General features: G+C 37.2%; 3 protein-coding genes across 8 annotated transcripts in view; all 3 read right to left on the bottom strand.

Moving 5' to 3' along the window:
- Positions 1 to 4,658: 4,658 nt before the first annotated feature.
- rpl22l1 (ribosomal protein L22-like 1) lies at positions 4,659 to 7,046 on the bottom strand. The gene is made up of 4 exons (XM_053611550.1): positions 7,020 to 7,046; positions 5,687 to 5,791; positions 5,330 to 5,451; positions 4,659 to 4,890 (listed from the first exon to the last, which is right to left on the bottom strand). The coding sequence occupies exons 1-4, from the start codon at positions 7,026 to 7,028 to the stop codon at positions 4,749 to 4,751; spliced, it is 378 nt and encodes a 125-aa protein (XP_053467525.1). The 5' UTR covers positions 7,029 to 7,046; the 3' UTR covers positions 4,659 to 4,748.
- A 3,527-nt stretch (positions 7,047 to 10,573) lies between these two features.
- eif5a (eukaryotic translation initiation factor 5A) lies at positions 10,574 to 16,077 on the bottom strand. The gene is made up of 5 exons (XM_053611908.1): positions 16,058 to 16,077; positions 14,497 to 14,686; positions 12,863 to 12,967; positions 12,093 to 12,224; positions 10,574 to 11,534 (listed from the first exon to the last, which is right to left on the bottom strand). The coding sequence occupies exons 2-5, from the start codon at positions 14,662 to 14,664 to the stop codon at positions 11,472 to 11,474; spliced, it is 468 nt and encodes a 155-aa protein (XP_053467883.1). The 5' UTR covers positions 14,665 to 14,686; positions 16,058 to 16,077; the 3' UTR covers positions 10,574 to 11,471.
- A 3,396-nt stretch (positions 16,078 to 19,473) lies between these two features.
- tnikb (TRAF2 and NCK interacting kinase b) overlaps positions 19,474 to 24,652 on the bottom strand; it is a 56,287-nt gene continuing 51,108 nt past the window's right edge. For all 6 annotated transcript variants that reach the window (XM_053611197.1, XM_053611196.1, XM_053611195.1 and 3 more), the window contains 3 exons: positions 23,601 to 23,760; positions 21,132 to 21,271; positions 19,474 to 20,831 (listed from right to left, as the gene is read on the bottom strand). In XM_053611197.1, the coding sequence (XP_053467172.1) occupies positions 20,748 to 20,831; positions 21,132 to 21,271; positions 23,601 to 23,760 (384 nt within the window). In that variant the 3' untranslated portion in view covers positions 19,474 to 20,747. The remainder of the gene's footprint in view (positions 20,832 to 21,131; positions 21,272 to 23,600; positions 23,761 to 24,652) is intronic.

Consider the following 24,652-nt stretch of genomic DNA (forward strand, 5'->3'; position numbering starts at 1 on the left):
AATATCTCACGTCTCCTCCAACAAAACACTTCCATAAGCTCTGCGTTCCTCCTGAAACTCTTAAAGGAAAAAAAACCTTTCATGGAGACGTTTGTACGAAAGGTTCAGGTGTGAAAAAGTATTTGGATAAGAAACAGTGACAGTGATGAGCAGAAAGGAGGAATCTGATTGTTTCTTGGAGGAAGTTCAATAAACACTGAAATACTGAATTAAAATGATAGAGTTTGTACTGCTGAAGATCACAGCTTGAAATGTGGATTTCTGCTGACATCTGCTGGATCCATCAGAACTCCGAGACGCTTCCTGGACATATACACGCAGTGCGAGAAATAATAAACAATCAGAAGATTCATTACATTACATAACACTACGTCATTTTTTTCTCTGAATTTATTCTTGAATAATTATTTAGAATTCAAATTTAATTTTTACACAACTACACGTAGAAAACAAAATCTTCCTCACGAGTCCTTAACTTCTACAGCTTTCTACAGGAGTTCTGCTTAAAATCATCTCTGAGAGGTTCTACACAAACTGAAGAACCCAAAGGAAACCGAATCGATTGATTTATCTACAGATGACTAAAATGACTCATATGAACAGTGTGTTTTATTCTGAAGGTGTTTTATAAAACAGAATAATAATAAGAGAAATTGTTTTTCTCTTTATATCTAACAGCCTTTTATCACTGTTCATATTAGTTCTAATATTATTTAGATTTTTATATTATTATTATTATTGGTATGTGGTTAACTGTATTGTTGATTGTGTTAATACTTCTGGAACACTGTAGATTTGGACATCGGGGAAAAAACGGCTAGTTAGGGTTAGGGTTAGGGTTAGAGTTAGGGTTAGGGTAAGGGTTAGGGTTAGGGTAAGGGTATGGGTTAGGGTTAGGGTTATAGGGTTAACCCTACATGCTCCTCCACTTTGGAGACAGACCAGGAGGTGACATGGACTACATCTTTTGGACTACATGCATGATAGTGGTCTCTTTATAAAGAAGACCCTTTGAAGTTTGTTTTCTAAATGAAAACATTAATCAAAATGAAAAAGAAAAAAGTGAGAGAAGTTTAATTTTATAATAATTACAATGTGCTGTACTGAACTCTTTCTTCTTTTGTATATAAATATATAAAAGCTGATCTACAGCAAGACAGAGAAGCTATGAAGGCAAAGGCACAAGTCTGACGAGTTATCACAAAAACAGACATATAAATGGTAAAAGTGGTCTTTATGTTGAAGCGTAAGTTTTAGATCTTTCAATTGATGTGCTTTTTTAATAATAAAAATTGAATGTTTGTAAATGTATGCCGTAAATGACAGTACACATAGGAAGGGGTCCGCGTTGACATCCTGCGTCACAACAGGTTCTAAAGATAAAAGTATTATGAGCTCTGTGAATAAAGAGAGCAGGACTCAGTCTCCTCCTGAGGGATTAATCAGAGATAACGACGTGGCTGTATTTAAACACAACGAGTGTTAATGAGCCTCGTCATTGTCCTGAGTCCATTGTCCACTTCAGACCATTCAAAGAGAACAACATCTCATTTTGGATCGTTTAATAATCATGAGATTAACAGTCTTATGTGGAACATGTGATTGAATTGAATTTCATTTTATTTTCAGGAACCATTCAAATATTTAACTTGTTACAGTTTAATAAAGACTTTTAAAGAGCAATAAGGACAAATATTATTTAAAAAGCTGTAACATCATCATCACTGTAATATCAAATTATAAATGTACATGTAATAGAGGACACTAATGCATTTAGGAGAATCTGCACTCAACAATAACAATAGGATACTGGAAGATCTTTTAATGGTTCTTCGGATTGTCTCAGGTGCAGAACACTCCTCAAGGAACCTTACAGAAAACTCTGGAAACATATATTTAAACTCGGAGTTCTCTGAGTATAAACAGTGCAAATAAAGCAGACTACACACTTATTAGGGACAAAAAGTTCTATCTAACACCCTAAAGGGTCCTTCTAGGTCCTTAGAGAAATCTTTACTAGAAGGAACCCACTGTAGAACCCTATAAAAGAGAGTTTCATTTTCAGGTTCCACATAGACACGTAGAACAGGTTAAACTTCCTGGACAGTTTTTTTTCCATCATGTGCCAGAATATGAGGTCCTTCTTTAATTTTTCAGCAAATTGGCTCATTGGTTCTACAGCAGACATGTCATGAAAACCTCAGGAACTTCAGAGGAACGTCGGTGATGTAGCACGCTTGTCTCAGCTGAAGTTCTAACACAACAAAGTCCCGTTACTTTCTGTAAAAATGTTCATGTTGGTCAAAGCAGCTGTGTGTCTTCTAAGTCGGTTCTTGTGTGTTCCGAGTCGTCCTCTGAATCTTGGACTAGGAGAGTGTGAAGATCTTGGAGGTCCAGATTCTGATGTTCCTGTAGCTCTGTTCTGGAAAAGCATTGATTTGAAAGATGAAGATGTCCCGCTTTTGCCCATTGAACATGTGCGATGGAGTGAGGCTGAGCTTCTCCTCAACCATGAGGTGATTCCTGAACACTCTGCCATGGTATGTTTCCACATTTCTCCTCGTGCTCGCTTCAAAACGATCTCCTCACATTGGGGATTCTCTAAACGAGCAGGAAAAGAAGTTATGGGCATGAATGCCTGCATGGTGGTGGGAGAGTCTGGACAGGAGCGGGTACATTCAGAAGCTCTCCTCTGTCCATGAACAAAATCCGATCTTGGCAAGGAACTGGTCTTGGAGATAAAAGTTCCTGGAGAACATCTCTCCTTCTTCCTGTTGTGCTCTGGGCTCTGTGGAGCATAGAGCGGGCTCTGCAAGGCCACAGCGTGGAGTGGACTAGGATAATGATAAACTTCTGAGCCTTGAAGACTTCTCAGATCAGATCTGTAGGACGGTTCCAGGACGACTTGCGGCTGCAGGATGTCGGAGATATCAGGCCAGTGGGAATCAGGGTACAGATCCACCACAGATAATAATCCAGCTTCAGGAACCACAACTTGTGAAAAGCCTGGATTCATGGTATCACCTTTCCTCATGTGTTCCTGTTTGTTTTTTAATAAACAAGACCTCCGTAAGGAGTTCGTATAAAGTTCACGTCCGTAACCTGCTGAACAGTCAGTGCTCTGGTGACTTAACGAAGCCAAAGAAGTGGAAAGAGAACTTATGGCATCATTTTGACTCTCGCAGAATCCAGAGCTCACCCTTGACCGCCTATCTTCACTTTCATGGCTGTGGAGATCTTGTAGATCTTCAGATGAGTGATGTGCATCCATTCTTCTCGGGTCCAGAAACGTTCTGGAATTTCCAACATCTGTGAGGTTCTTGTGAGAGAGACTACGTTTGAGTTTCAGCCTAAAAAAACTCTCTTCCACCCAATACTGATATCGTCCTTGTTGCGATGTTATTAGATCATCTAAGTGACCAGGACTCTCTTGTTTCTCCAGCGCCACCTCCACCATCTCTTTGTGCCTCACTCTTAAAACTTCAAGCTCCAGAAGTCCAGCAAGAGTCGCACGGAAGCGTCCACGGATTCGTTTTCTACTCGTTCCTGTCCATATCTCTGCAGCTGAGACCTCCATGACCAGCTCTAGTGTGGTTCCTGGTTAAATGTAAAAAAGCCAACTTCTCTGTAAGTATTTATGGAGACATCTTCCATCCACAGAGCTCTCACACCATTCTTCTCACTCCTTAGCTGTTAAAGTTGTTGATGAGATTTCCACTCTGATCAACATGATGAAAGACCAAATGAACCCTCAGCTCTGTGTGAAGACTCCTCTTAGAAGAAGTTAACACCTAGCTGAACATTTTCACACCAAGTGATTCTTCAGGACAATCATCAGAGATCAAAAGGCAATTTCATTTGATTATCTCAAAGTAAATTAGTGCAAATCTTGTTAAACATTTTATGCGTGATGACTTGCAATCTAAAGTCAATAGAAATTCAGACTAAAGATGAAAACCCTTTGAAGTCTGTAGCAGGAACCTCGAGGAACCATGAACCAGAACAATTTTCCTTTTCTTTCTTGTAGATGTCTGTGCCACATTTAATAGTACTGCTAAAGAAATCTAATCTAATATTTAGATAGTGTCATGTCTCAAACTCAAGAGCTGCATCAGGATCACTCAGGAAAACGTTTTAAAATAAGGAGCAATAAAGGGACAAAATTAAATATAAAAAAAGGATATTAAACCAGAAAACCACGACTGCCAAAAAATATTCTAATACTTTTTCTTTTATAGCATTGTGGATTTTAATAAAGTAATATTAAACTCTTATTTCTTTCTCATAAAATTGTTCTTTATTAAAAGATCAAGTCATAAAATTCAGTAAGAGACAAACTTCATAATAAATTCCTAAAATTCTCTCTTTTCTTTTAAGGTCATATACAATATACAAAATCAATGTTCAAATTTTGTTCATTCACTAAACTTTAATCCTAACTACAGCTCACAGACCGTGTGTTTACTGTTTGTATTAAAAAAAGTTAAATACTTTGGCTTGAATGGATAAAAAGGAGAACTTTAATATCATTCATCTAAATGTCCAAGTCACAGATCTGGTATGTACAGTATCTACGTCTGGTATGTACAGTACTCCTCACCTTATTTTCCACTAAAATGTAGATTTTTTTATATTGAAAAAAATACAGCACATTCAGGTTTAACGTAAATCGTCCATTTATTAACAAATAATCATCAAACTCGATATAAAGCCTGAGATTTGCTCCATCCTCCTCCCGCATGATCGCTTCACTCGTCCGTCTCAGACTCGTCGTCCTGACTGATCTGGAAGTATCTCAGCTCGTACGTCTCTTTATCGGACGCCACCACACGCAGCCAGTCTCGCAGGTTATTCTTCTTCAGGTATTTCTTGGTGAGATATTTCAGATACCTGAAGGAAAAAAATACGTTCACATTCAGACAGATTCAAGTATAAACTCCTCAATTAATTATCATTCAATCTAAATCTTCAGAAACATGGTCTTTTTTTTAATGGATGGTTCAGTGCAAAACTTTGTGCACCCCATGATAAAACAAAAACAATATCTAAATTTACAGTAACACACTTGATGTGTTTGGTTTTATAAACAACAAAAATGGCCAGATAGGACATGTTAAGAGCTGTCTAAACTCTCTTTCATCCTCCGAACAGCTTCTCGACCCTTGGTGTTTACTGGATTCTTTCCACCCACGCACACACCTCTAACTTCTGGTAATTATATATTTCTTTGTCGGTAGGTCCATACACGCATTCAAAAACCATCAAGGGGGCACAAACGTTTGCAATTAACAGAAGCATTACCTCTGCTCTGATTCTTCATCGCTCTCACCTCTTTGAGAATTGTTTTTCTGATGAGATGCTGATCCTGTTCCTCTGCCGAGCGATCTGCACCATGTTACCCAGATTTCCAGTTTTGCCGTTAACCTTCACCTTCTCTCTGAGGAATGTCTCCTATTAGTGACACGACAACATGACACACACTAGGGAAGAGAACCCTAGCTATTACACTAGGGAAGAGAACCCTAGCTATTACACTAGGGAAGAGAACCCTAGTTATTACACTAGGGAAGAGAACCCTAGTTAACCCACAGTATTAGTGATGCAAGAGCCTGAAATCATGTCAACATTTACCACAGTTATATTCAAACACTTCAATATTTAACATTCAAACACCGATCATCCTTACAAAGTTGGCCGAGTCGAGGATGCCGTCCTCCACAGGGTGCGTGCAGTCCAACGTGAACTTCCATGCAGCTCCTTTCCTGTTCTTTTTCCCTACAGGCGGTCTTTTCTGGAAAAACATTACAAAGAAATGAAACTTAACTGCTTTACAAAAAAACACTTCACAGACATTTCAATCTAATCTTTTTGTCTTCTAAGAAAAAACAGATGAGTGTCATCAAAATCATAAAAAAAAAATCTCGTCACATTCATCTTTTCATTGTGTTAAACTTTACTTCATGACTGAACTGAACTGTGAAGCAGAGCTGACGTCATTAATGAGAAATGCATTAGATAAACATTAATGACATTAAAATGTTGATCATTTTATAATATTTTGTGCTTAGGACTCATGTCTGAATAAACAGTTACACATTTATTTACGTTTACATGATATTTACACTCTTATGTCAGTTTACATTCTGATATTTTTGCTCAGGATTCATTTCTGCATGTTTACGTCTGCTCAGGTTTTTAGGTTTATTCAAGTTTTGTACCAATCATAATCACCAATAATGTTTATTACACCAAAACTTTTACTTTTACTCACTTGCTGAATCGTACTGAAAGCTGCTACTCCAATTTTTCTCATAAAATATGAAATGACTAGAAACTATAGATATTATAATTTGCATTTATTTACACAGGCCTACATTTAAAAAATGTATAATAAAAACGACATCAAGGAGTTTTTTGGTTTGTTATGCATATATATACATATATATATATATATATATATATATATATATATATATATATATATATACACACACACACATATATACACACACACACACACACACACACATATATATATATATATATATATATATATATATATATATATATATATATATATTATGTGCAGTATATATATGTTATTTCAGTGTAAATAAATCATATATTTTGGATATTAAATCTATTTCTCCTCCATGTGAAATCATTTAAAGTCACGGAGAAAGGAAATCAAACTAAACCACGATACATTACTATTTTCCTTAATATAACATTATTATTAGATTAACTTACAGTAAGTGCTTTTAACTTTATTATTATTATTATTATTTTTATTATTAGCGCTGATCTGATGAATCCGGTCTCTGCACTGCACGTGCCCTGATCTCGAAGCAACGTGTCAAAATGAACTACCGTCGCTTCCTGATGTCGTAATTAAACTATAAATAAATGTTTACTGTCAAATATCTAACACAGAGCACCGCTGTAACTACAAAACTGCCAATAATATATTACTAAATAAAAGGGTTTTGGGTAAAAACGGTTTCAGAGCGCATACATACCGACACCATGTTGAAGCCAGCAAGTTGAAAAGGAAGTGACGTCAATGCGCATGCGCATTCGCTGACTGAGACAGGCGGCAGAATCTCCGCCCCCTTTATTAAAATTCCATTTATATTATGAACCATACAATATGTAAAAATTATTTACAGTTTAACTTCATTTGACAATTTAATTTCTATTTAAATCATTAAATCCTAAATGTTTTTGTCTTCTGTAGTAGATTTTATTTTTAAGTGCAAACGTTTAGAACAAAAATGATGAAGACAAATAAACTTTATTCTAATGAATACATTTAGTGCCTTTGGTTTCGCAGATTCCATTATTATATTACAAGAAACATCATAAAAAAAACTTCAAGTTACAGCTTTACCTCTGACTGTTACACAGCACTGACACTGGAGACTCCTTCCATACATGTTACATAAATTTTGATGTGCAGCTGCACTATTGTCAGAACTGCTGTTATAAAGAATTAATCAACACCTTCTGACCAATCACAATCCAGAACCCAGTAGCAGTGTGGTGTGAATCTTCTCTGTATGTTCAGGTTCTTTTACAGTCAGTGGGCTGAAACCTGCCTCACTGCTGCCGCCTATCGCGTGCCCTAAACACTGCAGTCTTACACAGTGATTTTAGACAAAGGGATTGTGAACAGGACCTGTATGTTCTGCATATAGACATTTAACTTCATATAAACTGCACAATTATTAACATGAATTAATGATCATTTAATTTGTATAGTTATTTGACACAGTCACAGTGCTATTCTGTTCATTTTATTACATTAAAACTGCTTTTCTAATGCACTCCATTCCACTTCTAGTTTTTTTCACGCAGACTTTAATGTCTTTCCTCTTCCAGTAAAGTCCAGATCAGTGCATGATGTTTAGGTGGAAAAACACTTGAATTTCTGTCTGAATGATGACTCACATTTCCTCGAACTGATTTTATTCCATGTTAAATATAAGCCAGATCAGTCCGAACAGATGAAACCAGAAAATGTCTAACTATAAAGTCCACAAAGCGTGGGGCCGAGCTATTACAGCACCATGACTCATCTTTCCAGCAGTGTGTGAGAGCAGAGTGGAGAAAACACACACACACACACACAGTCTCTCTCTCTCTCTCAGAAATAAAGTGCTTACTGCAGGTTTTTATATCTGACACATACCTGGCTCAATCCTGTATTCATACATCATACACCTGAGTTAGACTGAAAATAGAAACAAAACAAATTCTAATTAATAAAGAAACCACAAATGTCTGAAACATGCAACTTTTATTTTTTATCCTTTTTTATACTTTATATTTTCAGTTAAATTGTTATGAGCTCCTTTCGTGACTGATCCGTTTCTCTGGTGTTACTTGACGTCATAAAAAAAGAAAATCAGCAATTTTCTACAAATAATTTTTTATTTCCGATCATAAACCCTTTCCTGAGCAGATAAGCACGGAAGATTATCTCTCTCACTGGGTAGAAACTAGAACGACAGAATTGCTTAATTAATTATCTCATTGTGATTCCTAATGAAGACAGAAATCATACTTTTTCATTTTTAATGGGTATAGATAACTACAAAAAAAGTTAAAATAATATTAATATTAAATATAGTGATATACAGTTAGGTCCATAAGTACTTGGACAGGGACAATTTCTGTAATGTTACCTCTATACACCTCCACAACGTATTTGAAAGTAAGCAATCAGGACGTGACTGAAGCGTCAACTTCAAGCTTTAATTCAACGAGTTTAACAAAAATATTGTATTAACCGTTTAGGAATTGCAGCCATTTTTTTTACAGAGTCCCTCCATTTTCACAGGCTCAAAAGTAATTTCACAAACTATCGATCATAAATATTAGGATTATTTTTAATACTTGGATGCAAATCCTTTACAGTCAGTGACAGCCTGAAGTCTGGAACCCATGGACGTCACCAAATGGTGATGTTTTGCCAGGTCTTTACTGTAGCTGTCTTCAGTCGCTGCTGGTTTGTGGGTGTTTCTGCCTTCAGTCTTATCTTCAGTAAGTGAAAAGCAGCTCGATTGGGTCGAGGTCATCGAACATTTCACAACATTTAATTTCTTTACATTAAGGAGCTCCTGTGTTGCTTTCGCGGTGCGTTTTGGGTCGTTATCCGTCTGAACAGTGAAGCTCCGTGCCACAGTTCTGCAGCATGTGACTGAATCTGAGCAGAAATGAAAGCTCTATACACTTCAGACTTCATCCTTTTCCTTCTCTCAGCACTCACATCATCAATAAACACCAGTAACCGAGTTCCAGTGACAGACATACATCCCCACGCCATAACACTTCCTCCACATCTGACAGAGAATGTGGGATGCTGTGGATCAGGAGTTCTTCCTGTCCTTCTCCTTTCTGGTACAAGTTCATCTCACATCAGAACTGGACAGGCCTTTTATTTTTTTATAATTTTTTTTGTAAGTCTGATCTGGCTTTTCTGTTCTTCAGTGTTACCAGAGGTTTGCATCTCGAGGTAGAGCTTCTGTATTTACGTTCATGAAGGCATCTCGTGATTGCAGGCTTTGACTAAGATACGCCTTCCTCCTCCAGAATGTTCTCGACTTGGCTAGATGTGAAAGGTTCTCACCAGTGCATTCCTTCTTTTTAAGAATGTACCATATTGATGATTTGGCCACTCAAAGTTTCTGCTGTCTCTCTGACAGGTCTGTTTTGTTTTTTTCAGCCTAATGATGGTTTCCTTCAGTTGCAGTGACATCTCTTCAGACCGCGTATTGAGAGTTCTCATGAACAGATACCAAATTCAAACTAAACACTTGGGATCAAGTTCAGACCTTTTCTCTCCTTAATTTGTTATAAAATAACGAGGAAACAAGACACACCTGTCCTTAAACCTGCCGATTAGCCAAAAGTCTGTTATTTCTAACCAGCTAAAGCTATATTTTTATTAAAAACTTTTAATTAAAACTGAAAGTTGAGACTTCAATCACATCATGATTGCTTCACTTCAAATCCATTGTGGTGGTGTAGAGGCAACATTACAAATATTGTTACTGTCCAAATACTTACAGAACTTCAACAAAAGGTGCGACACTAACACACCTGAACGCTGACTCTCACTCATGATCCTGTAGACAATACGAAAAATTTTTTGCTGCACTTTCTTCCTTGAGACTCTTGTATGAAGTTTAATATTTGCTCCAGGTTCCATTTTAACACTTATATTTTCTGCAGTTAAATACACCTTTGAAACTAGAACCCAAAGGTTTAAACACTTTGAGACAAAAACCTAATGGAGAATCTGAAAGCTTTCAGACCTTTAAAACAAGAACAAACAAAAATATATATATACACTCATTTCCCCTCTACAGTGAACTAACTCATTAACTGGAGAGGTTTTTTAAAACTTCTTCCCCCACACCACTATAAAGTAGTTCCACCACATTGTGGCTTTTAAAACCACTATTATAATTATTTACTGTGACGGAGATGAAGCAAACAAAGCTTTTCCACGACACACACCAAGTCAAACACAGAAACCCCATAAACATCCTTCAACACGAGACACCAACAGGCTTCAACACTTTATTTAAGGTTGTCTGACAGCCAGAACCAGGCTGCTATTGCGTTACAGAGGTACTCGCACATGGCCCTCACACCCTTCTGTCCAAGTCACAATAGAGACCGGCAGTTAGAAATTCCAATGAAGTTTATTTCTGTCTTAGTGATTTTACTTTTTAAAAAAAATTTTAAAAAAAAACTACTAATAAAAAACCTAAAGAATGTGTTTCCAGTAGTACTCGAAGTACTACAAAGTGCGAACTACCAGGACACTCATCTCACTTTGGGTAAGGGCATCAACCAAGAGAACTGACCTTAGTGCAGATACAGGACAAAACAGGTTTAAAAATAAAATGGGGGGGGGGGCACCCTTAAGGCAGTGAGTGGGAATAAAAGTTGATGAGTGTCAGTGAAGGCCGTTTCTTCCCCTTCTTTAAAATGCATTGCGCGTATGTTCCACTGAAAGGCATCAATTCTGCAAAGTAATCATGTTGTGTGTATATATTTATATATTTATTTATACGCGTGTGTGTATGGCAAATGGATCCCGTTTTAACATTCAGGAATGTAACGGCCAGACCAACATCATGATCGCAAAACAGTGGAATGAAAAAATATTTAATCATAACCTAAAAGAACCTAAAAAATAACCTGATCCGAAAGAATGCCAAAACAATAAGCTAATGAAATGAAGTTGTTAAAAAGTCCAGAAGAGTAACTGGAAGGAGGAACAGGGATTAAAACAAACAAAAACACACCAAAAAAGACTAAGGAGTTATGAGGTGGTGTGTGAAGGCCAGAGCTTTGGTGAAGAAACAAAACCAAAAAGCAGGAGATCTTAATGTGGTGCATGTTGCAGCCTGAGCAGCCCAGTCTCTCTCTCTTTCGCTCTCTCTCTTTCGCTCTTCCTATTTGGTAAAGGCCTTGATGCCGACTGCGGCCTCTTCACCCATCGCTGAGAGCACGGTAATCTACACAACCACAAATCAGAAATAAAACAAAAGAAGAGACAGACTGGACATGTCAGTCAGAGTAGGCACAGAGCGCGTCGATAATCGATTATAATCACAATATTTCTGTAGAAATGTTAACATGGGATCATAAATATCGTCACTGCCATTTAAACTGTAAAGGAAATATCTGCAATCATGTTTACTGTTTGTAATTCATGGGTCTTTACCTTTGCTTAAAAACATACATTTAAAAAAAAAAAACAAACAAAACCCAAATCTTGCATTTTTAAAATGTAAAAAGCCTCAAATGTCTAACTGCATCCTGGAGGAGAAAAGACTTTCAGAACTCAAACTTGAGGAAGAATTTATTTCATTAGAAGTCACAACTCCAGAATACTGAACTTTTTACAAAATGGCATGTTTAAACTTTACAGGCTTTAGAAGTTCAGTTTTCTTCCTAAATATTTAAGTGATTTGTTCTGTATAACAGAAGAAAGTTTAAAAACCAAGAGATTTAGAAATTTACTCTTTTCAACATTAATTTGAAAGCAGAATTCTGTGTTTTGCTGTACTAACCATCATGTCTTCACCAGCGCTGTGTTTGGATTCAATCTCCTTGCCCAGGTCACCCTCAGGAACACGGAGGTCCTCACGCACATCACCGTTGTCCATCATGAGAGACAGGAAGCCCTCGTTAATGTCCACCAGCTGAGAAGGAAAAGAAATTTTAAATTTTTTAAAAAAAAAAAATCAGGTTACGTTCAATTATATGTTTGTGAAAAGAACTGCAAATATTATTTACTCATCAAAAGTATATAAAGGAATTACTTTGTTTTAAATTAACATAACGGACCATGTCCTAGGAATACGGCACATTTTCACCATGAAGCATCCCATAAAAAATAAAATCAATTTTATTTAATATTTTTGTTAAAGATCTGAAACTACCCACTGAATGCCACAACAGATCTGCTTTCCACTTTTTCCTCTGCAGTGGTTGGAGGAGGAGTAGTGTAGTTTTTAATGCCATGTCAGCATCTGTGGCTATTTTCATGGCAAAAATGGACTTACAAAAATTACAAGCGTTGCATAAATACAATAAAATAAATACATATGATAAAAATACTAAATCCTTTTCTGGTAAAATCTTGCTAAACAAGTCCTTAAATTAGATTACAACATAATGTTGTCTACTTTCAATTAAACAGTAGAACAGTCCAATAAAACATGTTTCTGCAAGGGCTGGAAAGTTAACTGTGAAAGGCTCAAATTAACCCAAACACAACAAGCATCCAGTTTCTCCATCACACACACTCCAGTGCACTGTAGAGTTCATACTAAATCACCTGGAAGTCGTTTCTCTTTATGTTGGGCACATCCATGTTGTGGGTGGAGGGACAAATATCTTCATACTTCTTATTAGTGAAAATGTCGATCCCAACCAGGTGAACCTGCGCAGACGAGAACAGGATTAACGTTAAAACTCTACACAGAGCAAAGTGTTAGGGAAATGAGTCACTGGGCTGAGAGTGAATCAAATCTTCATTGATGAAACAAACAATACTAAGACCAGGAGATAACGTAATACTGAAACTCTCATAACACACCTGAGATCTCACAGATGTCATGATCTCTCTCTCTTTTTTAAAATATAACAAACATTATAATAACCAGCTTTGATTTGATTCATTCTACTGTATGAACATTTTAAAACAAGTGGAACATTTTAAATGTTTTATTTTATTATTTTAAGGTTTTTCTAATTTTATTTGCAGGATGTTTGCAAACCTATGCATACACATTGTAGAATTCACAACATGCATCACAAACGTTGAGATGTTGAGGACACTCGTCACATCGCTCGCCCTGGTGCAATACATTAAATACACATTTCACCCTTTAAGAAATATTATAACATTAAAATCAGGATCAAATTGAAGTCTGCAGACGAGAATCGTCCCGAGATATTCTACCAGCCATGTTAAAGATTACGCAAAAAGAAAAAAAAAACCTGTGCTATCGACACATGTAGAAATATTTAATTACATACAGATGACTGCACCAAATCTGGGAGCACCCCGTGCTTATAAAACAGAACCACACCTGGGGTAACAATGCAGTAAACATTAAAACACAGATGTCCTTTCACAAATCTGTTAACAGCCCTGATAGAAAGCGTGACCCGTTTCCTCACAGCCGCCATTTTTACTGCTGATCTGCTCGAAGTGTCTGAACAGCGTTTTTAATCACCGTTAGATTTTACACACCGTGCTACACCTATTAAATCTTTTAGGTCAAAAATGTTCAGCCTTTTTCTCTTTTCAGTCAAATAACTGATGTAAACTCCATACAAGTATAAAATTAGCTCAGAATACCACACCAATAGATTTGATTTCACAGGAATGACCTCAAAACATACGTCATTCACTGAGAAAACGAGGACGCCGCGTCAGTGCAATCAATCACGCGGGAAAGTCGAGACATGAGCACGAGCCTCTTGGTGGGATAACACACAGCTGTGTAAAAAATTAAACCCCTATGCAAACCATAAATATACACACATATTCGACATAATACACACAACAGCTTTAAAGAATTTTAAGGACACTGAATTCCCTGAAGATACCTTCAGCTGCGTTTGCACTTTACTATTTGGTTTAAACTTGAATGATGTGTGCATTAAAGATACTTCTAAAAGACAATTAATATTTCATGAACATTATATGTGTGTTAACGCTGCCGGACTCTGTATTAATGGTTAGATGATGAAGACAACCAGAGCCAGATGTTGTACAGGTACTGCAGCTGGAGGACAGGAGGATGCATTACACAGATTCATTTAAAAAAAAAAATCTGACTCGATATTACATCCTTTTAACACTGATGTAGCTCCACAAGACAGAATTTAGTCAACGTGTCAATAAAACTAAATAAAGTGGGCGTGTGCCCCCAAAAATACGACTCGGAACCTCCTCCAGACCTTAGCGTGGCCGTGCTTTCCGGTCTTGGAAGTGGACATCTCAACGATTTTGCAGGGACGATTCTTCAGGACCACGAAGCCGTTTTTGCGCAGGGCGCTGCACTGCTGCGGGTACGTCACAGAGGCCCCGGCGTCTCCACTGGTGAAATCAAGATCTGGATCTGCCATGGTGGGATCTAATCAAATGGCACTGAAGAAAGAAAGAAAGAAAGAAGAGACTATGAACAGGATTATATTGGGGTGGAAGTGGATTACAGAGTAAAACAGGGTTAAGGCTGGGTGTAGCAAGGGCTAGAAAAGGCAACGCAAGTAACAAGTGCATCAGGAGCAAGAAAAGTGGTGCAGATTCCATCAATACTGGTGCAGAAGTGTAATTTTGGGGCTGGAACCACAGTTCAGCAGTGAGAGCTGTGCTTCATTACACATGCATTTAATTAGTAAATGCAGACTAATTTGTATGCATAACTAATATAATCAAAAACGCACAGTAAAATTATTATTTTTTTTTAAATAAAATAATTGCACGAAACGGGGTGTCTCCCCAACACTGACCATCAGCTCGTGCCTAAGTTTGTACCGGGTTACGTCATCACAGCAAGCGGTTCCACAATGCTGCTTTAATTATCATCCACTCTCAATGATCACAACAAAAAAAAACATTTAAATCATTTACACAACGGTTTCAATGTAGACACACAACTCCAACGCAAACTTCTAATATATAAAGTGAAATATTCAGGCTCGCGAACTTGCCGCATCATGGTGCTGCTTTCTCTTGCCCAGAGGCCGGCGGTTATAAAACACCACCTCCACAGCAACATTCAGGACATTAAACTCTCATTCTGCGTTATAAATGTTTCATTACATGTGTGGAAGTGGACATGATAAACCGGTGCATTATGCAAACTTCAACTTTACTTCAGAACACCCGAGATATAAGGCCATATGAGGGTGGTAACTCCCTAGCTAACTCCTAACTAGCATAGAAAGAAAAGGGTTTGCTAAAATGTGCACACTACAATACCCTGAAGCTTTCGTTAAATGTCGTCTAAACGTTTAAATGAAGACCTGCTTCAAGGTAAAGAGCTGTTCACGGGCGCGTGCGTTCACTTACATTCAAACACACTGAAGTAATTTGCGTTTCTTCGCTAAATCTATCATTTGCTAGCTCGCTAATATAACCAAACAACACTTTTCAACTATTTCGGGAAACATTTTAACCACATTAAACGACGCCATGAACGCTATAAATCCCCAAATGACATAAATCATCAACTTAAAACCCGCTTCAATGATACTGTGATTGTGACCTGAGCGCGCGGAAGGCCTCGTGCGTGCGGTATGTTAGCCACTTAGCTAACTTAGTTACTCCTCAAACAACTCGGGGATAAACACCGCGCTTTTTTCTTTTCATACACTTTTACAAATTTCAAAAGCGACGCGTTGTTTTCGGTACCGAATTCCACTCGTCAACAGACCGAGTGACACTTTAAACAGTTATATTAAATAAATTTCACAGGTTTTTCCCACAAGAGAAAGGCACGCGCCATGCAATACTTACTTCCAAGAAAAAAAAGGAATGTCAGCGCGCATGCGCGCCCAATTTTACTGCAGCACCCGTATAGTGGGCGGGGCCGCGCGCTCGCGCGCACACACACACACACACACAAAACGGCCGCGTGCCCAAACAGGTGGAGAAACAGCGCCTCCTCTGGTCAGATAACAGACACACAGGCTGTATTATTTATGGCTAAAAAACCCCCCAAAACAATCGGTCAACTTTCTAACTGCGACAACTTGTGCACTAAAAATGTCAAAACAGTTCATTCTGTTCAATAAAGTGTTCTTCAGTGTAATAAACATTCTGTCGACAATTTTAAAATAAAGTAAAAGCAAAAAAAACCCCCAAAAACAGTACTTTAGACACTACTTTGCTTAAATTTAGTTCAAATAAACCAGTACCTTATTTAGTTAATGTTAACTAGCTAAGATTAATCATTACCTTATTTAGTTAATGTTAGCTAGCTAAGATTAAACATTACCTTATTTAGTTAATGTTAGCTAGCTAAGATTAAACATTACCTTATTTAGTTAATGTTAGCTAGCTTGCTTTTGTGTTATATTAAACATTCTTTGGGATTTAAAATGTTATTTTTAAATAAGCAAAATTAGTATATTTATAAAAATGCAGGATTAGTTAGAAACTAAGTTTAATGTACAAACATCTGTGAATAAGTAAGTAAATGAATAAACAAACAAATAAATAAATTACAGCACGAATTTCATTTAATACATCGATTTATTTAAAAAACAGCAAAGTTCTAATGCTTTATGTTACATGGGAAAAAACTGTGAATATATCCGTGTATAATCTGCATCACTCAAAACCCAACATCCTGCATCCCGAATTCTGGACATCAACCATTTGAACATTTTGAACATTTTTTGTTCTACCAAATTCAGACAGAAATGAAATACCAGAAAAAATATTTTAACAAAAATCCTTGATACACTTTATTGCTAATAATCCTAGCTTTGACCTAACATGACAGAGTGTTAGGTTTATTTTTCATTTACATCAACATTGTTTCCTTTCAGGCTTGCCTTCAAATATAAATATGACGAGTGCTTTTCCCCCAAAAAAAACAAACCAGGAAAAGGAAAATGTCACCATACAAAAAAGTATCAGTACATCATTTTGGCTATAATTCAGCATTGAATTTATAAAGAAAAAGGAAAAAAGTGTCAAACAGTACTGGGATAAAATGAGAAATAGGATAAAGTGATATTACATAAAGCACTGATATTAAACATCTCTGACATTCTAATATAGATTTCAGCACTTTCAGACCAACGAGCTAATCCAAAATACAGCTATAGAAAAAAAAATCCCTTTGCAAAAAAAATCCGTAATAATACTGTCGCTTCCAAACACACTGACAAACCAGAAGTGTACTGTACAAACCGATAAATAAATCCGATCAGAATAACAAATGTCAAGGGAGTCTGATGTGGAGTTTCACACACACGGGGTCTTTCTGTTAGATAATTATTCTATAATGAATCAGAACTCAATATTTTACGTTAAAATAACCAAAAAGGTGCTTTACATTAAACTAATAAAAGTCAGTATACTGGAAATGTAATGTACCAGGCACACATTAGACGAGATCAGACCTCAGACCTAGTTCTGGGTTTCAATAGTGTTATTTTTTAAAAATCATCTTCATCTTAACATTCGTGTTTTGGAAGCATTGAACAAATTATCATACAAAAAGTATTATGAAGTGAATAAACATGAATAGACTAAAAATTAAAGTAAAATATTGTAAAACTTGAGTAAGAAAGTAATAACAGTAGAAATAACAGTAGCCTGTAATTCTGTAAATAGAATTGCAATAAAATTGACATTAACAAATATTACTATAATATTGTTTGCATATAAATTCAAACTCCAGGCTATATGTCTCTTTAAAATTTATTTCATGAATATGATATTTCAGGATAATATATGTTTTGGTCGTTTTTAGTTGCCATAACAGCATTATGCATGTTTGCTGAAATATCATTAAATAAGTTATAAAAATGGAAAATTACTTGGAGCCAGGTTTGGAAGCATATAAATAATTGTTAAAATTCATAATTCTATTGTAATTGCATTTACAGAATTATATGCCAGTGTAATTTATTATACTGCTCATCAACTTTTATTCTGTATTTTTTACAAGATTTCTTTTTGCCTGATTCTAGAGCCAAATAGTTAAATAGCAGCTTTTTTAAAAAACTAAAATTTACTCAAAAAGTAAAGAATAAATCACTAAAACACACACATATTTTTAAAAAATGTAATCTAAATAGACGTGACATATTTTAGCTCTGCAACAGCCAGTTAATAACCAAATAAGAACTTTGTGTAATTTCACAAAAATAAGTGTGAAATTTAACAAGCTACTAAGAAACTCAATATCAAGTGACAGACTCAATGATGAAAGCGATTCATTAAATTAAAATGTAAACAGAAGTAAGATGAAAAAGTGAAACGTGAACTTTTATGAATAATAAACGATTCGACGTTTTAATCTCGTGTTTTATGTTCGTGTGAAGGTAAAATCGAAGGTAAAATCCCAAATGTAAAGGTACAGACATGCATAAACACACACACACACACACACACACACACACACACACACACACTTATGGTTTATTTATGAAATATAACGGGTCGAATAGGTGTAACGTTTAGCTCCAGATAGCGCCTGTAACCTGACCTGAAAATAAAAGTGCCCTTTAATCAGTTTTTCACACTTTTACTCATTTTTACACTCTCAAAAACTCATCCTCCTGATTCTACTGGACCTTTTCTACTTTCTTCTATTTTTTTCTCCTGTTGACAGATTTCACATCCGGGTCACGGCACCAACAACTCAGTAATTCTGACAGAGTGATTTGTCTCTGAAAATGAGACAAATTAGAATTTTTATTCTGAATTAATACCCAGTTTCTGCTCCGTCACAGAAAACTAATCTATTTTCTGTGAGAAAATGTGAACATCACTGATAACAAAAGCAAATAATAATAAATATATCTTATTTTCTTTTCGTTTTTTTTAAACATTGCTTCAAGCCTTAATGCTCTTGTTTAAACTTTTAAAACAAACAAGTAATGCTTACTTTTTATACTTTTGACTTTTACTCTTTGCTTTAGTACACAGAGTTATCTAATTCCAAATCAGTCGTGTTTTTTATTTTGACAGTGACTCAGAATCCATAAGTTTCGTGTATGTTGTTAAAATATATAAAGACTTTGATTCAACTTTATTGTATTTGTTGATCTTTATGTCAAATATCTGAGATGAAGCAAAAGAATCGATTTCTTTTATGCACCATGATTCTCATAAATGATTCAACAGTTATGCACTAAACATGATAAAACGCATCACTGGGGGGAAAAAAGCAAGTTTTGATAAATTTTAGTGTATTTGTTTTTTTTTTTTTTGTTTTGTTTTTGTTTCTCACAAAATCCCCCAAAAAAGCAAAAATCGAGATGCATAAAGAATTCATTTATAATAAAAATTGTACTGAATTGAGATTCCTATGCCTTTTAATTCAAGCCTTGTCTGATTTATAGTGAATATTTTATTAATAATTACGTGATGTCATGATTGAATATAAACTTGTGATCGAATGACTGGAGGAAAGAAATGAGGTAGGTTTAGAGAAAGCTCAATGCACCAAACTCATTCCTTTGTTGTCATGCAATCCGAGAAAAAAACAAATCACATCTGCTTTGCGTGACCAATTTTATTAAAGGATTATTTTAAAAAAAACCTCACATACACCTCTAACAGCTCTGAAAGTCACAGCTTCAGACTGGTGGGACTCTGTTCAGGTTTGAGCTAAAACCTCATCCATCCACATATCAAAACCGATCTCTCGTGCTCTTTATTGCACGTAAGCAACGACATCCAAAAAAGCTCAAATCCATCCCAGCGGATCGTTATGTAATAATGAGAAATGGAGCTTTATTTTCCCGACTGATTTCCCAAAATTCTGCTGTAACGTACTGTATAAAACATCCACACATTCGGATTTGTCTTAACTATTGTGTGGTGTTTTTTTTTCATATTAATGGATAATGAGGACACACACACACACACACACAGAAATACATTGAGAATATACAAACGATACATAAATCTTTGTACAGTTACAGTGTGATGAAATGCAATAACAAAGTGATCAAATAAGTTCATGAAAGACACACACACACACACGCCTCTCTACAGAATTGTTTTGTCCAACCAACAACAGTAAATTATTGTGTTGAAAGTGTCTAAACAGTTACATCATTTATTTTCTTGATTTTCTCACTCATCACTTCTTTCTCTGCTCTCCTCCAAAAATACGCTAGTCAAGATAAAAACGTGATCCTGCAGGCAAGAGCCATAAGGAATTCTGGGTACAGGAGGTGGTTGTTCTTCTCTCGGCGGTCGGAGCTTCGTGTGGATGTGAGATGAACTTCGGCTCTCCGGAGCGGCACCCGGCCTCGATCTGATTTTATTGATTTATTTTCTAAAAGTATTTACTCTCAAAAGCGGCCCTGTGGTTCCGCACACTGTGGGTTCTTGTCGTTCCCTCCCACCCCATCACTTTTGAAAAACAGAATACGTCCACAGAGACAACGTAGGGGGGCGTGTGGTGGAGCCCGTGGGGGCGGGAGGGGTGTTGAGGGGGCAGGTGTGTGGGCGAGGTTTACCAGTTCATCATGGAATTTCTGTTCAAGGTCATGAAGAAAACTTGGCTACTGCCTCCTGATCGGACCGAGGCAAAGAAGACCTGCCAGGAAGAAAAAAAAGGAGGTAAACAGATGAGTCTGTTAGTCACTCAGGACTTTTTTAGAGTCTCATACTTTCAGAAAGTGTTTTTAAAAACCTCTTATCTCTACAACGTTAATACTGAAATTACACACTTTAACAACACGAATGTGGAGCCCAGAAAAAATCAGCTTAAGCAGGTGCGTAACCCGACTCTGAATACCAGGAACTTTCCCTGCATGAATACTGATGTAACTTCAGGACTTAAGTCACTGACTCGGTACCAAAACCACCAAAAAAAAACGTTTCATTTAAAACCCACCTTGTCATTTCTCTCAGACAGAAACTTCAGTCGCTGAGCTCGCTTGTGCATGAAAACTCCGTCGAGGTGTCCCGTCTCCACGGAACGGATCTCAATGGCTTTCTCTCCCCATCCCATGATCTGGTTGGAGTGGATGTAGGCTGCAGGAGAAACAGGAAGGAAACAGGACACAGGACATGGGACAGGACAGCGATGACTCTCAGAGCAATAAAAACAACACAGGATTCTGAGAAAAAACCCCCCCGCTCCTCGACCACTTCTGACTGAGAACAGCAACCAGAAACCGAACCGGTACCGGTACCCAGTGGAAAAACACCAGCTTGTTCATGACACCCAACACCACCAGGAGGTCATTATTGCAGCAGTTTCTGAAGCAAAAACTTCTGAAAACTCGTCATCCTCTAAATGTGCTGTGATTATGGTGGCATATTTATTCTCCATGTCTAGTCAAAAATGAAATATACTTTATACACTATAGTCATAACTGACTTTAATAATTAATCATTAAAGTATGTCAATAATATTGAATCGTTAATGTTTGACTTTAACCAGGCAGATCAGAGGAGATTTAGCTGATAAATATCAGAAGGATGAGATTTGTTCTCTGTATTTATTATTGTTTTGAATATTAATTCAGATCGATTGAGAAATATTTCTGAAGTAGTGAGATGCCAGCTGCTCGGTTTGAACACAAAATAAATCTCAACAGTCACATTCTTCCAAGACGAAGACGACAACAACATCAAAAGCTAAAAGGTTCATCGTACAGACCCACGACACAAATATAAATCATATGTATGATCGTTATTCGGGATTATTAAAGACATTTTTAAAATCAGCATCTTTCAATTGATGGGATCCTGAGTTGTCTAATGGATCCTTAAATTTAAACACACACACACACACACACACACACACACACACACACACACACACACACCATTTAGGATCCTTTAATCATGCTGTAAGTATAAAAGATGCATTTGAGGTTTTAAGAACAGGAAATAGACACTCACATATTTTACAGATTCACATGAAAAATGTGACGATGAAACAAAATAATTCATTAAATAGTGAAAGTGGTGTTAGTTAATGAATAAAAACAACATTAACAAGACATAAAAACAATATCATGAATGACAAATACACTGATACACACTGCGCCAGAGCTGGGAGGAGTCAACGGGGCACAGGAGGGATAAAGAGGGGCAAGGGAAGAGGGGTGGGGTATAGAGGGTGGGCAAAGGGGCATCGAGTCTAAACTGAGTGTGAAGGAAAGAGTGAAGCTCCAGAGTGAATAAGCCGGGTTTTACTCTGTGTGTATCAGCGTTGTGTTTTAAGATGATTCCTCGTCACACTGTACGAGAGCCTGATAAACTCTGTTATGAATTGTGTAACAGACTGTGTGATAGTGTGTGTCTCCATGTCAGATTATACCATGAAGATCCTCTAACGACAGACCTGCAGTTAATTACAGAGCATTACTGTGTACGCCGCTGTTTACGTCATCGATCACGTGATCCTGAAATCAGCTGATGCAGAAAACGGCTTCACACAAACACACACGTTCTTCACAGTGAGCTGGAGGTAATGAGGAGATGTTTCTGTGCATTAGCACGCTTGCGTTACGTTTCTCTGTTGCCGCTACCGTATCTGGAGCTGCGCCCTGAGTTTCCCTCGTCCTATTGGCAGGTTTTAGACGAGCGTCGTAGCAGCAGCGCTCGCACTCTGAGACTTTAATCTCAGATTTCTCACACTCACACACACTTTGTCGTCGCCTGCCTTTGGTCACCATGAATCGCATCAAATTATACATTCTAACAAATTTTTTGTCTACGACAGCAGCATCGGGACAAACATCATACAGTGTAAACCCGGCTTAAAGCACAACACGCAGGCAGAGAGATTAGTGTAGATTACTGCAGCCAGTGGCACCAGATGAACTTCAGCTGGAGTGTAAACCAGGCTGTAACATTGAACCGTGTAAGTATTTGTCTTTAGAAGCGATATATCTCTACTACTAGCTACTGGACAGGCCACACCCACAAGCGATAACATTATTGTTCATTACACGTCCACAAAAGTCGAAAATACAAGTGTTCAGGATGGAACTGAGGACGCTGGAGCTGTGAGGTGATGCACTGCCATGTCAATCGTTGATACTTTAATTGTAAACAAATGAAAAAATATTGTACTGTACAGTAAACCAGTGATTTGTGTTTATACTTTGTGCTGTTTGGACTTCTCTTCTGAAAGAATAATAAAGAAGAATCTGATAAACTGCACTTAAGTATGCTGAGAGACAAATTAAGACAAAGTGGTGTAATAAGCTACAAATAAAGTTCAGTTCATCTGGAGCAACTGGCTGCTGCTGGTCTGGGGCAGGTTCCAGTAGCACCCGGGCCTCAGGGTTCTGAAAGGAGACGGGATCATTTTCGTGTGCCAATGAAATAAACAACCACGACCTACCAACAGAGGTGGGCATCTCTCCCCATTGTAGCACCACGTCTTTAGTGATTCTGCCGTATGTGTTCACATAGACTCCCTCATCTTCATAACACAGAAGCATCTCCATCCCGTCGGTCTTGGGGAGCACCACAATGGCGTGAGGGGTGACACTGCCCTGAATCTGAGGGAGGAACACGGGGAAGGGAAGGGAAGGGGTTTGGGACCGTCAACCTCGAGTCACAAGCACGAGCACAAAATTAGCTGCAGGAGACGTTTTTTTCCCGCTCGCTTGGCAGGGTGTGAGAAACTGCTGCAACAATAAAGTCTCCCAATAACGACTGACCTGCTCTCTCTCTCTCTCTCTCACACACACACAAAGACATGGAGGCGCCAAAACTTTCTGCTTGCTCTGGTTCACTTGATCACATGGTTTTTGTTGGTCAAAAGGTCTTAGATCGGGGAAATGTTTTGCTCTGAGCATCGTTACACAAACACAACTCTATACACAACGTTACAACACATCATAGACTTCTTAAGAAAGTATCTTACGTAGACTATATAAACACTAATTATCATCAAAGTCGACCCCAAAAGTATTGGCACCCTTCACGAAAACAAATCCATGACATTTTGCTCTTCAGCGTCTGAGGACAAAATATGGAATTTTTCCCGCAAATATCTGGTTTTTAAATTTTTGGCACCCCCACAAATAACACCACTGAGCATCTAACAAGGCTGGAGACGCGTGTAGAAGATCTTGGTCCATCCTTCCATTCAGAACATTTTCAATGCATGTTTGTGCATGCGGACATCACCTTCAATTCACACCACAGGGTTTCATATTATTTTGAGGTGCCAATAATTTTTACCACGTTTACTAAAGAAAATAGTATTATGAAATGAAAATAATTTATGTTAGGTGAAAGAGTGTTTGAGTAGAAAACAAGTTTGTGTCTCTTAAAGGATGCAAATAATTGTGGCTTTGAATGCATTATTATTATTATTATTATTATTATTATTACTGCTTTATGCACATCATTAGAAAATAAATGTAGTCATGAGTCCTTGTGAAA

The sequence above is a fragment of the Ictalurus furcatus genome, chromosome 23, assembly GCF_023375685.1.
Source record: "Ictalurus furcatus strain D&B chromosome 23, Billie_1.0, whole genome shotgun sequence".
In the NCBI taxonomy this organism is placed as follows: domain Eukaryota; kingdom Metazoa; phylum Chordata; class Actinopteri; order Siluriformes; family Ictaluridae; genus Ictalurus; species Ictalurus furcatus.

Bases quoted from the DNA above. Each gene is read 5' to 3' on its own strand.
- rpl22l1 (XM_053611550.1), bottom strand. The intron at 5,452-5,686 runs GTAAGGATGATC...TGTCACTAATAG, and splicing joins TCCTCGACTCGGCCAACTTT to GAGACATTCCTCAGAGAGAA. The intron at 4,891-5,329 runs GTGAGAGCGATG...TTTTTCCTTCAG, and splicing joins GAAAAACAATTCTCAAAGAG to GTATCTGAAATATCTCACCA.
- eif5a (XM_053611908.1), bottom strand. From the start codon at position 14,664: ATGGCAGATCCAGATCTTGATTTCACCAGTGGAGACGCCGGGGCCTCT. The intron at 12,968-14,496 runs GTCTGGAGGAGG...TCGTCTGCGCAG, and splicing joins GAAAGCACGGCCACGCTAAG to GTTCACCTGGTTGGGATCGA. The intron at 11,535-12,092 runs GTTAGTACAGCA...GTGGTTGTGTAG, and splicing joins GCGCTGGTGAAGACATGATG to ATTACCGTGCTCTCAGCGAT.